General features: G+C 41.9%; 1 protein-coding gene across 19 annotated transcripts in view; it reads right to left on the bottom strand.

The window, feature by feature from the left end:
- ARMC9 (armadillo repeat containing 9) overlaps window positions 1-17,869 on the bottom strand; it is a 180,355-nt gene that overhangs the window by 151,951 nt on the left and 10,535 nt on the right. For all 19 annotated transcript variants that reach the window (XM_054478430.2, XM_063648095.1, XM_063648100.1 and 16 more), the window contains 3 exons: window positions 11,504-11,674; window positions 9,707-9,862; window positions 3,674-3,766 (listed from right to left, as the gene is read on the bottom strand). In XM_054478430.2, the coding sequence (XP_054334405.1) occupies window positions 3,674-3,766; window positions 9,707-9,862; window positions 11,504-11,674 (420 nt within the window). The remainder of the gene's footprint in view (window positions 1-3,673; window positions 3,767-9,706; window positions 9,863-11,503; window positions 11,675-17,869) is intronic.

Genomic DNA, 17,869 nt, shown 5'->3' with positions numbered 1-17,869 from the left:
ACTGCTACCAAGTAGCAAAGGCCTTCCCCACTGCTACCAAGCCAACTAAAAATGCAAATCTGATTTTATACATAATTCAACTCTAACTTCAATTCAAAGCTTTATCCTAAGGAAATTGATATTGAGGTGAAAACAGCATAGCACAGTGTTGCTAAGACCACGGACTCTGGAGCCAGACTGCCTGGGTTCAAATCTCAGTTCCCACACGTCTGGCTGCATGACTGAAGACAGTTACTTAACATGTTTCTTTTCCCTTAATTTGTCTTAAACTTTTCCTTAATATTTTGGTAATAGCTTTATTCACATACTGTATAATTCCCCTATTTAAAGTGTACCTTTCAGGCAGGTGTAGTGGCTCATGCCTGTAATCCCAGCAATTTGGGAGGCCGAGGCAGGTGGATTACCTGAGATCAGGAGTTTGAGACCAGCCTGGCCAACATGGTGAAACCCTGTCTCTGCTAAAAATGCAAAAATCAGCCGGGTATGGTAGCGGGTGCCTGTAATCCCAGTTACTCGGGAGGCTGAGGCAGGAGAATCGCTTGAACCTGGGAGGCGGAGGTTGCAGTGAGCCAAGATCACGCCATTTCACTCCAGCCTGGGTGACAAGAGTAAAATTCTGACTCAATCAATCAATCAATTAATCAATCAATCATCAATCAATGTGTACATTTCAATGGTTTTCAGTATTTTCAGAGTTATGCAACCATAACTACAATCAATTTTAGAACATTTTCATCATCCTCCAAAAGAAACCCTGTACCCACTGGCAGTTACTCCCATTTTCCCTGCTCTCCCCAGCCCCTGGCAACCACTAATATACTTTCTGTCTCTTCAGATTTGCCTCTTTTGGACATTTTATGAATAGAGTCATATAATACCTGGTCCCTGCCACTGGCTTCTTTCAGTTAGCACAATGCTTTCAAGGATCATTCATGTTACAGCGTGAATCAGTGCTTCATTCCTTTTTATGGCTGGATGATATCAAATGATATTCCATCATTTGGATAACACCACAGTTTGTTTATCCATTCATAAGATGATAGACATTTGGGTTGTTTGCATTTTTTTGGCTATTATGAATAACGTTACTATGAACATTTGTGTACAGGTTGTTGTGTGGACATATGTTTTCATTTCTCTTAGGTATATAGCTAGGGTATATAGCTCTTGGGTGTACAGCCAGGACCAATTCCTGGGTCATGTGGTAACTCTATGTTTAAACCTCTGAGGGAACTTAACCTGCTTTTGAAGGCTATTTAATGATATGGGAAGATGTTCTCTTACTTTGATAAAAATGCATAGAAATATACACATGCATACATGTACCTACATTTATTACAATTTGGGTGTATGTCTGTATTAAATACCTTTCTGTACTTTCCAAATTTTCTATAAGGAATATAGTTGATTTTATAATCAGGAAGTAAAAAGTGATTTTTTGCAAATACAACTGTTACTCTCTTACTTAAAATGCTTCAAAGGCTCCTTATTCCTTATAGGACTTGGCATAAACCTTTATGACCTAGGCCCTGCCTAGTCTCTGAGTTTGTCTATGTCAATACTCTGCTCCAGTAATATTAAATTATTTCAGTTTCCCAGGCACTGTCTCAGTGCCTTTGCACAGGCTGTTCCCTCTACCTGTAATTCCCATCCCTCCTCTGTTTGCCTCACAGACTCCTATTTTATTGTTCAAAGCTCCAGTTTGGCTAAGAGAATTACATCTTGGCCTTTTCTTTATATCCCTAAATCCTAGAACAATATTTGACTCATAGTAGAAGCTTAATGTATTGAACTGAACTACAAGTATTTTCATGTAACAAGGAAAATATTAGGATGTTATTTATAGTTACCTGCTATATTTCAGCATATGCTTCAAAGCATGTGGAATAGGATGAAAGGTGACAAGTACTTAAAAACTCTAATGCCAGCAGCTAACAGTTATCAAGCGCTTACTATATACTGGACTGTTTCACACAAGTTATATGTATTAACTCAATCTTCATACTCTTCCTATAAAATAGGTACCATGATTTTTTTTTATTCTTATTTTTTTGAGACAGGGTCTATGTTGCCCAGGCTGAAGTTCAATGGCAAAATACACAGCTCAATGCAGCCTCAACTTCTCAGGCTCAGGTGATTCGCCCACCTGTCTCCCCCAGATAGCTGGGACTATAGTCATGTGGATGCTACCATGCTCAGCTAACTTTTTGTACTTTTTGCAGAGATAGGGTTTCAACATGTTGCCCACGCTGGGCTCAAACTCCTGGGCTCAAGTGATCCTCCCGCCTTAGCCTCTCAAAGTGCTGGGATTACAGGCGTGAGCCATGGGCCCCAGTCAGGTACTGTTTTGAGTATACTAATATATTATCAATATAACTAATATAATTTACCATGTAAATAATTTTGATTAGATTCTTAACATATTGGCACCTATAATTATTAAGCTGAGCTACTCTGGGCACACTGCCTATGGGGCAGCCCTGTTCCACAAGGAGAAGTATCAAAAAAAAAAAAAAAAAATTAAGCTGATAAATACTTTTTTAAAGCATGTTCAAATAATTATAAGTCAAGTTGGAAAAGTTCTAGTTTCATTGAAAGTCACTGTATATGGAACTCTAGGAAGAAAATGGTTTGGATATGCAAACATTGTGGTACGTAGGTAAAGAGAAGAATTTAAACAAAAGCCTTAAGGATATAAAGGCAGAGAGGAGAGCTGTAGATCAGTCTGTTTGGCTCAGACCAGGCTAAGGAATTTGAATACAGGCAACAGGGAAGGCTTAGGAAGCTCAAGTAGAAACGTGGCATGGAATCCTAGTGACAAATAAAACCCCAATTAGGTCAAGAAAGTCAAATGTTTTGGAGTTAGAAAGGAAGCAGAAGGTATTACGCGGCAAAGTAGCCTAAATTTTTCATGAAATTAAACAAAACAATGACCAATTTTACCATTCAAAACATTATGTTCTTGTTATGAAATAACTTTGGATACATTTTTATTCCAAATAAAAGGAGATACTTGTCTTTAAAAACTAATAACCTTTGGGAAATTAGTCTTCCATGGGTTGGGTGACCTAATGTTCTGCTCTTCCTGAAACAGGCTCTATTTACACCTGTCACCCTGGTACTTTGTCCAGTTACTGCCCCTTTTTACTCTCAAAAGTGTCCCAGTTTGAACCAGACTGTGGTGATACTGCACAGCTCTGTACGTTTGCCAAAAAGCTTAAATTGTACACTTACCATGGGTAGATTTTATGGTATGTAAATTTACACCTCAATAAAGTTATTTAAAAGGAAGTCCCAATTTGAATGACAAGTTAGATGGTCACCCGATCCATATGCCATGGCCTGAAGGCCTTAAAAGTGGTTAAGTGACATTCTGCAAAGGGACAATCATCCCAAGGAATTCTTTTACAAGAAGACAAACTTTCTTTTCTACCAAGACAACTTCTAGCCACGTGACATCAAAGTAAGACCTAGCCAAAAAGAAAGTCTCAGAGATCCAATGATATAGAAGTTGATCTCTATAGGCCCTGCCACTAATAATCATTGACCTTGTAAATATGAAAGCAACACTATTAATTATCCCGATTTAATGAGGCAACCTAAGCTAGTGTGCTATTCTAAATAAAATCTGCTCTAAAACCATAGGTGGTCTCTATTTGCTTCAAAAGGATACATATATTGTTAAAAGCTTTGGCGTGTTGCTGGCTTTAAATATTAAAGCTAGAAACTTTTCCAACTTCATCTTTAACTCTGGAGTCCAAGAATCCTAAAGAAAAAAACAAGGGAACAAAAATACAAACATTAGATTACTAAGTACCAATAGTATCATCAAGTTGAGGTCATTAGGCTAAAAAACCCGGCACAGTGATTGAAACCAAAAGCAAAATGCCAGTGATGTCAGGCTGTGAAAAACAGGTTTTAGGACATCTGACCAACTCATTTATAGAAGATTCAAGTGCCCACAGTAGGAAGAAAAAATAGAGTTCTTTCATAAACAGGGAAAAAATAACCCTGAACATGATTTGAGTATTTCATGTGATTTAAACACAGTCATGACAAGGAACCTTATTAGGCTGCATACCAAAAATAGTTCAGTACAGTCTAGGCACGCACAGCACTGGGAGGCGTAACATAAACAATTATCACTAAGTTACTGAGAGTCTCCCCAAGAAAGGGACTCATTTCCACAAACCTCGTCTAGATAAGAAAAAAGGACAGAAGGTATTTTCTGCCACAGATACCCAATCATGTCAAGAATTATGATATAGTCTTAGCATGATTTGTCCTTTAAAAACAAATTATTTATCTCACATAATGCTCATTAAGAAGAAAAAATTAATGACTTAAATAAGAAAAAACATAACAAGTAACAATCTTTGTCTCAGGACAATTTTCCTTATACTCTTTATACAGAAATATCTTCCACCCAAACCAACAAGTTCCACAAAAAAGCAGCTAAGCCACTAAAAATTCATACCCATCATTCTCTTGGATGCTGCCCCATGGCCCTCAGACCTTTCCATCCTTCCCCACTGTCTCTGCCTCTCCAGCTCTGTATCCTCCTCCATGACTCCCACCCCCACCCAATCATTCTAGCCAGTATGTCATCTGATTTCTGGAAAAAATACTGCCAGATGAGCAGAAAGTTCTTTTTTTTTTTTTTGAGAGAGAGTCTTGCTTTGTCACCCAGGCTGGAGTGCAGTGGCTCAATCTATGCTCACTACAACCTCCGCCTCCCAGGTTCAAGCGACTCTCCTGCCTCAGCCTCTCGAGTAGCTGGGATTACAGGTGAGGGTCACCAAGCCTGGCTAATTTTTGTATTTTTTTTTTTTTTTTTGTAGAGACGGGGTTTCACCATGTTGGCCAGGCTGGTCTCGAACTCCTGACCTCAAGTGATCCACCTGCCTTGGCCTTCCAAACTGCTGGGATTACAGACATGAGCCACCATGCCCGACCAGAGAGTTCTTATATTTTAAAAAAATTGTGTAATTCCCTGATACTGCATGATAACTTTGTTTATAAGGTGTGTGTTATTATGGATTGAACTGTGTTCCCTCAAAATACATGCTGAAGTCCTAACCCCTGGTACCTCAGAACATGAGGTCATTGGGAATGGGGTCATTGCAGATGTAATTAAAGTTAAGATAAGGTCACACTGGACTAGGGTGGGTCCTTAATCCAATATGACCTTAATCCAATATGTCCTTACAAGAAGAAGAAAATTTAGACACAGACACAGAAGGAAGATGGCCATGTGGCGATGGAGATGGAGACTGGAATGATGCTGCCACAGTCACAGAACACCTGTGGCTACCAGAAGCTGGGAGGGGAAAGGAAGGATCCTCCCCTAGGATTCAGGGACAGCATAGCCCTGCCAACACCTTGATTTCAGGTTTGCAGCCTCCAGAACTGTAAGACAATGAATGCCTGCTGTTTTAAGGCATCTGGCCTGTGGTACTTTGTTAGGGCAGCCCTAGGGAAATCACCCAGGTGCTACAACTCAAGGTGGTCTATGCTCAACCACACAGAGAAGAATCTCAGGAAAGGACTGCTACGTTCTCAAAAAACAAACAAAATAAAATGCTTGGGACATACAGACTTCCAGTTAGATTGCTCTGTTGTTGATTACTATTTTGTATAACCAACAAATATGTGTTTTCAATGTAATTACTTACTTTATGATGCTCTGCTAATGACAGGGATGAGACTGAAATAAAGCCTCTTTAGACATGAGTCACCTATTTTTTTCTTGACCATTCTTATTTTTTCCGTGCTTTCAACTCTGAGAACAAGAACATTTCCAAGCTGGGCGTGGTGGCTCGATTTGTTAAATGAACAGGAGGTCAGAGACAGGAGGAAAATTAGAGCAAGGAAGCCAAGGAATTTTTTTTTTTTTTTTTTGAGACGGAGTCTCACTCTGTCGCCCAGGCTGGAGCGCAGTGGTGTGATCTCGGCTCGCTCCAACCTCCGCCTCCCGGGTTCAAGAGATTTTCCTGCCTCAGCCTCCGGAGTAGCTGGGATTACAGGCATTACTCACCATGCCCGGCTAATTTTTGTATTTTTAGTAGAGACAGGGTTTCACCATGTTGGCCAGGCTGGTCTGGAACTCCTGACCTCAGGTGATCCACCCACCTTGGCCTCCCAAAGTGCTAGGATTAGAGGTGTAAGCCACTGCACCTGGCCTAAAGTTTTAATGTGTTAAAGAAATAAAAGACAGGAAGGAATGAGAGACTATAAAAATGTCCCAGCAATTTCAATAAACAACAAAAAAATAAACTTCTAAAAAAAAAGAGTTAACTGAAATTACAAATTCAATGAAAAGGTTAAAGAACAGATTAAACACATCTGGAGGGTGAGTTTGTGAACTGGAAGGCAGATGTGAAGAGATCACCCAGAATACAGCCAGAGAGATTAAGAGAAGGAAACATAAGAGAAGGAAACATTAAAAGGTATGGCGAGCACAATGATGCGCACGTTCTTAGCACTACTCAGCTGAACCCTCAGAAATGGTCAAAATGATGGTGGCGCACGCCTATAGTCTAGCTACTCGGGAGCTGAAGTGGGAGGATCACTTGAGCCCAGGAGGTCAAGGCTGTAGTGAGCTATAATCATGCTATAAAGAGTGAGACCCCATCTCTTTAATGAAAAAAAAAGTCAAAATGGTAAATTTTATGTTATGTGTATTTTTCAATTTTTTTTAACAAAAAAAGACATGGAGAATATAATAAGTCTAATATACATTTAGTCAGATATCTAGGAGATAATAAAGAGAATGACAATATACAAAGAGATACTAACTGAGAATTTTTCAGAGTTGTTGAAAGACACAAAACTTCACATCCAGGAAACCCAACAAATCCCAAGTAAAAATAGAAATCTATCCCTAGAAACACTGTAGGGAAATGATACAAACCCAGAGGCCAGAGAAAAGAGATTGATCACCTTCAAAGGAACAGCAATTAGACTGACAGCCAACTTCAAAATAGCAGCAATGCGAGCTAGGAAATGATGCAATCTAGCTAGGATTTGTGTCTTCAATGTGGTAAGACGCAATAACTGTAAACCTAGTATTCTAATCCTATCTGAGAAAGCAATAAAGACACTGCAGTCAAACAAGAACTGAAAGAAGAGATCTTCAAGGAAAGGGGGTTTTAAAGACATGTACTTAAATAAGAGGAGACAACTATCCCAGATAGAAGGTCATTAACACAAGATGGAATGATGAACAAAAATACTGGTAGCTATAAGGGAAAATCTACACACACTGATTGCATAAAATAGTAAAACTTCCTAATTTGTACATTTAAAATATATAACTAAGATACTTGACAAAAAAAAAAAGGACATAAATTGCGAAGGGGATGAATGAAGTTAATGCATTCTGAGTTCCTTGAATGTTCTGGAAGAAAATAAAGATTAAATTTAGACTTTATGGCTGGGCGTGATGGCTCATACGTGTAATCCTAGCACTTTGGGAGGCTGAGGTAGGCGGATCACCTGAGGTCAGGAGTTTGAGACCAGCCTGGCCAACATGGTGAAACCCCGTCTCTACTAAAAATATAAAAATTAGCCGGACATGGTGACGCTTGCCTATAATCCCAGCTACTCAGGATCCTGAGGCAGGAGAATCGCTTGTACCTGGGAGGTGGAGGTTGCAGTGAGCCAAGATCGAGCCATTGCACTCCAGCCTGGGTGACAAGAGTGAAACTCCATCTCAAAAAAAAACAAAAAACTGACTTCATTATGTATACATACTAAAATATCTGTGATTACCATTAAAAGAACATATGTAGACTAACAAAAGAAAAAAATGGAATAAAATGAATCTCCATGAATACAGAAGGTCATTAAATTCCTTAAACCACCAGAAGCTGAACTCTACCTTGGAACACCAAATCTGAGTGAGTCAAGCTGCCAGCTGCAGCCTCTGCTAGGCCCCATTCCCGATTCCGCCAGCTCTAATGCCACCTGGATCCAAGCTTTATCTATGCCACTATGCCAGAATATTCACAAACAGAATACTCAGGAACAGAAGTCTCACTGTGATAAAATCTACCATCCCCTTCCAAGAATATTTATTTTTAGAAATTTTTAAATTTAATTTTTAATTTTTTTAAGTTTATTTTTATTATTTTCTTTGTTTTAATCCTCCAAGACATCTGAACCCTTCCAAATTTAATCACCTTCTTAACCACTTTTTTCTTCAACCTTCTGGGAGAGGAAGTAGGTAAAACTAAATCTAGATGATCAAGAAAAAACAGCAAAAATTTCAACTTGGGCTACTCTACAAAAGGCCTGCTTTAATGAAAGCGATCAACTAAGTAACCTTCAGTTTAGCAGTTGCTGTTCAGGAGCGATGAAAGTTGTTTTACAGAATTACAACTGAATGGGATGCTGAAATGTACTGGGATTTGGGAGAATTGCATCAGTTGCTGTTGAGTGACAGAGTGACCTGGGTGACAGAATGAGACTGTCTCCAAAAAACAAACAAGGCGCGGTGGCTCACGCCTGTAATCCTAGCACTTTGGGAGGCCGAGGCAGGCGGATCACCTGAGGTCACGAGTTCAAGACCAGCCTGGCCAACATGGTGAAACCTCATCTCTACTAAAAATACAATTAGCCAGGTGTGGTGGTGCGCACTTGTAGCCCCAGCTGAACTCGGGAGGCTGAGGCAAGAGAATCGCTTGAACCCGGGAGGCAGAGGTTGCAGTGAGCTGAGATCGCGCTACTATACTCCAGCCTGGGCGACAAAACCAACCAACCAAACAAACAAAACATATGTTGTTACAATTCATAGAACTATACATCCTGAAAAGTCAATTCTGTGTGTGATAACGTAAACATTTTTAAGTTGCCATTCGAGCAGGTGAGAATCCTTGCTTTCTGTAATTTTTTTTTTTTTTTTTTTTGAGACAAGGTCTCACTCTGTTGCCCAGGATGGAGTGCAGTGGCACTCTTGGTTCACTGCAACCTTCACCTTCCGGGTTTGAGCAACTCTTCTGCCTCAGCCTCCTGAGTAGCTGGAATTACAGGTGCGTGCCACCACGCCCGGCTAATTTTTGTATTTTTTTGTATTTTTAGTACAGACAGGGTCTCCCCATGTTGGCCAGGCTGGTCTCGAACTCCTGGCCTCAAGTGATGCACCCACCTCGGCCTCCCAAAGTGCTGGGATTACAGGCATGAGCCACCGCGCTCAGGCAAACTTCTGTAACATTTTAACACTGGTACACATATGCCTAAAAACTACTTTTGTTTGCTTTGATGTATATACAAAGGGAATCACATAGCATGTCCTCTCTTGTATCTGGTTTAAGATTTCATCAATGTATAATTTAGTTCATTCATTCTCATTGATGTATAATATTCCACTGTGTGAATATAACACAATGTATTTATGCATGCTCCTGTTGGTGTACAATTGGGTTGTTCCTAGTTTTTGCTATTACAAAGTGTTAATTACTGTAACTCTTCCAGATTTAATGCATGTACAAGTTGCAGACCACTGCTAGTATAGGATGGCAAAAACCAAACCTAACTAACCATCCAATAGGAGACTGACTAAACAAATTATGGTTATAACTAAAAATAATAATAATGTAAGCAAATTTTAGTTTTTTAAAGCATCATTCAGAAGCCCCTAGCACATAGAAGGTAAAACCACAATGTCACCCATGATCTGACACAAGAGTTAAAAGCTGACACTTACCTGGAAGAGTTCTTTAAATGAGGGGTGCACCATAGGGTTGGGAACAAAAGGAAGGGCATAGAAAGGAAGAAACTCTGTGGTCTGGCTCAAGGCTGCCCCTTTGGTCTCCAGGTAGGTTTTGAAGTAGGAAATCTTTTCATCCAGCTCCTCTTTGTCCTAGAAGAAGGGAAAACACTTGTTTGAGGTCTCCAGATCAATGCCCAGTCTATCTGCTCACCCCATCCTCTCTCTGAGGCTCCTTCTGTCCCAGTCGTGTCGCTGGCATCCCCTATCTCGCCTGGCAGGTGCACTGTCTCTAGAATTCTACCATCCACCCTCAATTTCCCCCTTAATGAAACTATGTCAGGAAGATCAGAGAACTATATATACAGTTCAATATGCTGCTTTTTAACTTTATTATTGCCATTTTCTCATGTCCTTAAAATTCTTCATAAACATTTTTAATGGCAGGACAAAACCTCATCTTGTCTATCACATTTATTTAACTAGTTTCCCCATTATTACATAGACACATTGCTTCTACTTTTCAGATATAAATAAGTATCTGTCTACATTCCCATGCCTCCAGCAGGAGCGGTTTCTAAAGGTTAACAGGCATTTCTTTATGGTGTTGGAAACAGAAGCTTCCAAGTCACTCCTTTCCTTTCTTGTGCTAAGGCCTGGGCTCGCTCTGTGTCACTATTCCATGTGGATCCCAGGCAAGTCAGTTCCCCTCTCGGGGCTTCTATCTCCTTTTGGCCTCCAGTGAGAAAACCAGAGGAGGTGAATGTGGGGCTTTGCTCCCGCACTGGCTCTACCAATCATGGCCTTCACAGTCTCGTACATAGACTAAGCCTGTTCTTACAAAGACATTTCAGTTGACCTATACCATGAGCCCTCTTTTGACCCCCAGACTTAAACAGAAATACAAACAGAAAATGAAAATCTCCTGCGATCCTCCCTGCAAGAGTGATAACCTGAGGAAGAGCCTTCCAACAACAGCTACCACAATGTACGGTCCTGCTGCTCCCTCCACCACTATCCCCACCTTTGGTGTTCTCACATTCTCATGTGTTCAACTTGGTCCACAGGGCAGTAATTAATGCACGGGGTCAAATGCCAGCTTGCCTCTGTTGCCCTTCTGTCATTTACTCTGCACTCAAAGCTCAGCCACCGCAGCAGCTTCACATTTCAGCCCTCTCCTCTCTTCCCATCTCCAGCCCCATCTGGGAAAGGACTGCAGATGCTAAATTCAACCTATGACTCAAAAGGACTTTCCATAAAGAGACGTACTCTTTTCCACTACTTAAGTTTAAATGTGTGTTCTGGCCAGACACAGTGGCTCACGCCTGTAATCCCAGCACTTTGGGAGGCCAAGGTGAGAGGACTGTTTGAGCCCAGGAGTTCAAGACCAGCCTGGGCAACATAGCAAGACTCTTTCTCTACAATAAATAAGTAAATAAATTTATGTTCTAATATAGGGTCTAATATGCAGCTGAAATATGTGTTCTCTTAGACATACACGCCTACATACTAAGTTGCCAAATAAACTTTATTTTGATGAGGTTTCAAAAACTTGAGGTATTTAGGAAAACAATATAGCTTTGATTACAGAAATTATTAAATCTCCATAGAAATTAGAATATAAACTGCTGGGAATACAGTAGAAAATCACTCACCAGGACAGAGGATGCCTGTACCTTGTAAGCATTATGACAGCACAGCCACATATGAAATCCATGCCCATGCAGACAATGACAGCAAACACTGTTCCTTAACACACCACTCAGACCCACCCGCATCACCAGGTAAACCCACCGGTCTCCCCACAGAGTACTTCAAAAGATAGATGGCAAAATGGATGTGGAGATAGAATTCCAGCTTCTGGGCAAAGGAGTCCCCATCTCGGACGGAACTTGGAATGTGCTCCTCCCACAGATTGAAGAACACCTTCTGGTCTCCGTTGTCAAATGCAGTGACAAGATCCTTCTGTGGAGAAGACATCAGACTATATACCTCGTTGTAAATTTCAACACCCAAAATTCTCACAACCCACTCAACACCACAGATCTCCCATATACTCCTTTTCAGAGGTAAAGGATAGAAAAATAGAGATCCCACAGGATTCAGGCTCCTGAGCCTGCGATTCCTGTAGACCAACCCTGGTTTCCCACACCTTTGCAATATCTAATCTGGGCACTATAAAGAACACACAAAACATTTAAGGTCTTTGAAATGGAAAGAATCAGGCACAGAACAAAGACTTGGGGCCAGAGAACTCTGGGACACATAAATATACTGAAGTCACCCTTTGGACCTGCTGACCCACAGTGTGCAACTGACAAAAGCTATCCAGACCAAGTCTAGCCAGGCCTCCCAGGAACAAACCTCACAGGCACGGAAGGTTGCTGACAGCACGGCTCCACATCCTGGAGTGGCTGGGAGCCCACACACACTGACCCGGTCAATCCTGGGCATGGGAGAGAGCGCTGCCACTTGCCCCATTGCTAGAAGCACACCAGGCTGAGATGGAGCTGAAGGAAGCCACCACAGACCCCAATATACCATAAGGTGAATGTCCATGCCTGCCAGCTGCAGCTGCAGTGACAGAGAAGGCTGGAGATGGAGGAAGGAGCACTGGCTCAGTGTCGTTTGACCACAGAGCTGTGTGAGTCCACCTGGGACAATGACAGCGTCATGATTTAGCATGCACTAGTTCAAAGAATTCTGGAGAAAGGAGGTGGCAATTATCATGTCACCTGTCTTACAAGGAAGATAACTCACCTGTCACAAATATCTGTGGCATAATTTTGTGGATTTAAGTATAAGGCAGAAGTCAAAGAACTTCTTAAGAGTCCAAAACAATGCAGCTGCTACTGTTCTTTTTGTATCGAATGCCCAAGATGTTTGTACTTACATTTTACCCTCAACTGCAACAGCATTTCTGAGATTGGATTTTCTACAGAATCCCCATTTCCCCACCCAATACCATTGTTATTTACCACCATTATTGGCCATTGTTCTTTTATACTTTTAAAAATGAGTTTATGGGTGAGATGGCTCACACCTGTAATCCTAGCACTTTGGGAGGCCAAGGCAGGTGGATCACAAGGTCGGGGGTTCGAGACCAGCCTGATCAACATGATGAAACCCTATCTCTACTAAAAATACAAAAATTAGCCAGGCATGGTGGTGCATGCCTATAATCCCAGCTACTCTGGAGGCTGAGGCAGGAGAATTGCTTGAACCCGGGAGGCGGAGGTTGGAGCGAGCCGAGTTTGCGCCACTGCACTCCAGCGTGGGCAACAGAGCGAGACTCCTTCTCAAAAAAAAAAAAAAAAAAAAAAGTGAGTTTACATGGCCGGGCGTGGTAGCTCACACCTGTAATCCCAGCACTTTGGAAGGCCAAAGTGGGCAGATCGCTTGAGCCCAGGAGTTCAAGACGAGCCTGGACAACATGGTGAAACCCTGTCTCTACAAAAAATACAAAAATTAGCTGGGTGTGGTGACATGTGCCTGTAGTCCCAGCTACCCGGGAGGCTGAGGTGGGAGGACCATCTGAGCCCTGGAGGTAGAGCCTGCACTGAGCTGAGATCACACCACTGTATTTCAGCCTAAGCAACAGAATGAGACCCTGTCTCAGAAAAAAAAAAAAAAAAAAAGAAAAAACGTTTACAGATAATTTTCCTGCATAATTGTCATTTTTTAAAATTACTTGTTTTATCTGTTTATAAGCAAATTTTCTAACATAAAATGGAAATGTATAGAGAACAAATAATGTAACAGTGTTTGGTTACACATAAGTCAAAGATGTTGATTGGTAAGGAATCCTCAAATCTGAATATTACAAAAATGTTCACTATGTCATGTGATCAAGAACTGTCTCTGAATACTGCCTTATGCTGGAAGGTGCCAGTTACATTTCAAGTAAACTCAGAATTTTTCAAATAAGCCCTACAATGACCATCTACCTCCTCAAGGCTGGCTCTTCTGTTCCTCCCGGACACAGGTGAGGGACAGTCTGTTAGCGCCTGTGGGTGAGGGTTGCCAAAACAAAACACAAGCAGCTGAATGCAGCCACCTCTTAGAATAATTTGGGGAAGCTGACCAGAGACCTGCATGCTTGTTAATGACTGCCACAAAAGTGAAGGGATCCTCCCAGGGGCAGTGCTGTGGGGCCAGGCTCAGGCCCACGCTCGCCTCTGCCAAGGTCCCAAGCAAGCCCTGTGCCCATTCCTGAGGGGGCCTTGCCATGAGAAGTGCGGTGATCAAGAGCTCTCTGACTGTGTGGATGAGGTGAGCGCAGACTCTTGTGAAATGTTATGGCTTAGAGAAAAGTTATTTTATCAATGTGGCTTGGCAGAGTCCACAAGTCAAATGGCCCATCTACAGTTTGTTCTAAGGTCTATATTTGTAGACCTGAAACCACAAACCTTTGCTATGTCATTATAATCACATCTATCATCCTTCCTAACTCATGAATCATATTCTGTACCTGGAAATGGTCCCTGAGCTTAAAATAATACCCACACATAAAAGAATTCGCTGTTATAACTTACAGTCACAAAATATTAGTGATGTTCTATAAACCATGATTAAAGCAGAATCAACAAGATGAGAAAATGTGTACCCCATCAATAGTAACTTGTAGACACACATGCTTCTTACATCTCACAACAATGTAAACATGCTTAACACTACTGAACTATACACATAAAACTGCTTGGGGAAACTCACTATTTTTTGAGTTCCACTAACAATTAGCATATTTTGCTGAACCTCAGTTCTAGATATATTTTTTTATTTTTCTTTCTAAATTTTTTTCCCCACTCTTCTTCATTCAAACCAGGCATTTTTCATTTGGGAAATCTACCATAGTGGGGGACACAGCTGTTAATTGGATGAGCAGAAAAGACATGCTTGTGACAATCAGAAAGTTTCAAGGTCTTTCAAGTTATATAAAAATAGACCTGAAGACATCAGAGAAATACAAATCAAAACTATGACAAGATATCACTTCAAACCCATCAAAATGGCGAATATTTTAAAAACACACACAGAAAATAACAAGCATTGGCAAGGATGCAGAGAAACTGGAATGCTTATGTACTGCTGGTGGGAATGGAAAATGGTATAACCATTTTGTAAAACAGCTTGGCAATTCCTCAAAAAATTAAAAATAGAACTACCATATGATCCAGCAATACTTCTGGGTATACATCCAAAAGAACAGAAAGCAAGGCCTTAAAGAGATACTTGCACACCCACGTTCACTGCAGCACTATTTTTTTTTTTTTTTTTTGAGACAAAGTCTCACTCTTTTATCCCAGGCTGGAGTGCAATGGTGCGATCTTGGCTCACTGCAACCTCCGCCTCCCGGGTTCAAGTGATTCTCCTGCCTCAGCCTCCCAAGTAGCTGGGATTACAGGTGCCTGCCACTATGCGCTGCTAATTTTTGTATCTTTTTTTTTTTTTTTTTTAGTAGAGACGGGGTTTCACCATGTTGGCCAGGCTAGGCTTGAACTCCTGACCTCAGGTGATCTGCCCACCTTGGCCTCCCAAAGTGCTGAGATTACAGGCATGAGCCACCACGCCCAGCCCCAACAGCACTATTCTTAATAGCCAAGAGGTAGAAGCAACCCAAGTGTCCATCAACAGAAGAATAGATAAACTGTGGGGTGTGTGTGTGTGTGTGTGTGTGTGTGTGTGTATGTGTGAATATATATCACAGGATATTATTCAGCCTTTAAAAGGAAAGGAAATCTTGTCATACATTGCAACATGAATGAACTTTGACGACATTATGCTGAGTGAAATAAGCCAATTACAGAAAGACGAATACTGCATAATTCCATTTATATGACATATCTAAAGTAGCCAATTCATAGACGGAAAGCAGAACAGTGGCTGCCAAGGCCTAGGGGGAGGATAAAGGCGGAGTTGTTAAATGGGGACAGAGTTTCAGGTTTGTAAGATGAAAAATTCTAGAGATCTGTTTCACAACAATGTGAACACATTTAACACTACTGAACTGTACACATAAGAAGAGTTAAGATGACACATTTTATGTTATCTTTAATCACAATTTTTTAAAAAGACCTAAAGAGACATTTGAATGTTCTCAGATGCAGCTGGAGCTGAAATGCGATGGCAAAGCAGTTGCGGAAAGTGTACAGCAGCCACCTCTGGAGGGCACCGATATGCAAAGAAGCTTCAAGACACAGGGCTTGTTGGCCTTTCCCTGTATCATCACATCATCTGGTCATGTGTGAACTTCACAAAAGAGTCTCACTGTTCTGCTAGTTAGGTATTGAGGATTTGCTACATTCCTCTCAAATGGTAGCTTTAATTAAGAGATGCTCACATATACTTCCAACGTGTAGGGTAAAGGTCTTTCTTCATCCAGAAAGAACCAGGGAAGCCAGGTGCTGGGGAGTGAAGCTGATTTCCTGAGGAACACACTTCACTCTAAGAACCTGTTTTCACCTCTAATAATGACTATATTCTTTTATGTTCTGAACATATCGTTCTAGGTGTGGGGGGTGCCAGGGAGGTCTGGCTGCTGTAGCATCCACAGAAGAGTCTGTATTGACAGGAAGCAGCAGCAGCTCAGCATCCAGGGGCCAGAGGCCTGAAGGGGAGCAGGCAGAGGGTTCAGCCCTGCCTTGAGCTCCACGGGCCACTTCAAAAGTGCCCCTCTCTCAACAGCGCCCATGCCAGGCTACTGGGGAGTCAAGGACTAGGAGAAAACCAGCAGCGGCTGCCACTTGAACTCCAGCTACTCAAGGGGCTTGCAAGCCAAGCCTCAAATTATTTCTGGAAGTAGGTATGTTAAAATTTAAAAATCTGTTAAAAGAATAAGGCCAGGTGCAGTGGCTCATGCCGATAATCCCAGTGCTTTGGGAGGTTGAGGCAGGAAGATCACTTGAGATTGGGAGTTTGAGACCAGCCTGGGAAACACAGCAAGACTCTGTCTCCACATAATTTTTTTTAATTATAAAAATAAAATAGACCAGGTGCGGTGGCTCACATCTGTAATCCCAGCACTTTGGAAGGCTGAGGCGGGTGGATCACCAGAGGTCAGGAGTTTGAGACCAGCCTGGCCAACCTGGTGAAACCCTATCTCCACTAAAAATACTAAAACCAGCTGGGCATGATGGTGTGTGCCTGTAATCCCAGCTACTTGGGAGGCTGAGGCAGGAGAATCGCTTGAACCCAGGAGGCGGAGGTTGCAGTAAGCCGAGATCCTGCCACTGCACTCTAGCCTGGGCAACAGAGCGCAACTCCGTCTCAAATAAATAAATAAATAGTAAAATCATCCAAATGTGAAACATGCTGTCTCAGGAAATGGTACAGTCTCTAGTCAATGGAAATATTCTAGGTGAACTGATTACTTACCTGGCATATTACAAATGAGATTGAGACATCAAATAACGGTTAAAATAATGACTTTTTAATTTTTTTGGAGACAGGGTCTCACTCTGTCACTACAGCTGGAGTACAGGAGTATGATCATGGCTCAATGCAGCCTTGATTTCCCAGGCTCAAGTGATCCTCCTACCTCAGCCACCTAAGTAGCTGGGACTATAGGTACATGCCACCATGCTTGGCCAATTTTTTATTTTTTATAGAAACGAGGTTCTGGCTGGGCGTGGTGGCTCACATCTGTAATCCCAGCACTTTTGGGAGGCCAAGGCGGGCGGATCACTTGAGGTCAGGAGTTTAAGACTAGCCTGGCCAATGTAGTGAAACCCCATCTCTACTAAAAATACAAAAATTAGCCAGACGCAGTAGCACGTGCCTGTGATCCCAGCTACTAGGGAGGGTGAGGCAGGAGAATCGCTTGAATCCCGGAGGCGGAGGTGGCGATGAGCCGAGATCGTACCACTGTACTCCAGCCTGGGAGACAGAGCGAGAGACTACATCTCAAAAAAAAAAGAAAAAGAAACGAGGTCCTACTGTGTTGCACAGGCTGGTCTTGAACTCCTAGGCTTATGTGATCCTCCTGCCTCAGCCTCCCAAAGTGCTGGGATTACAGGAGTCAGCCACCATGCCTAGTCAAGGATTTTTAAGGTCCCTTCTAACCCTGAGAGTTGAGGTCTGTATAACCTCTGTGCCCCTGCAGCCCACTGGTATTCACAGAGCTGCTCAGACTTCCTTTCACAGACCCGCCTTGTCAGTCTC

The sequence above is a fragment of the Pongo pygmaeus genome, chromosome 11 (assembly GCF_028885625.2).
Source record: "Pongo pygmaeus isolate AG05252 chromosome 11, NHGRI_mPonPyg2-v2.0_pri, whole genome shotgun sequence".
NCBI lineage: Eukaryota > Metazoa > Chordata > Mammalia > Primates > Hominidae > Pongo > Pongo pygmaeus.
The sequence above is the reverse complement of the archived record's forward strand: the minus strand, read 5'-3'. Positions and strand labels throughout refer to the sequence as shown.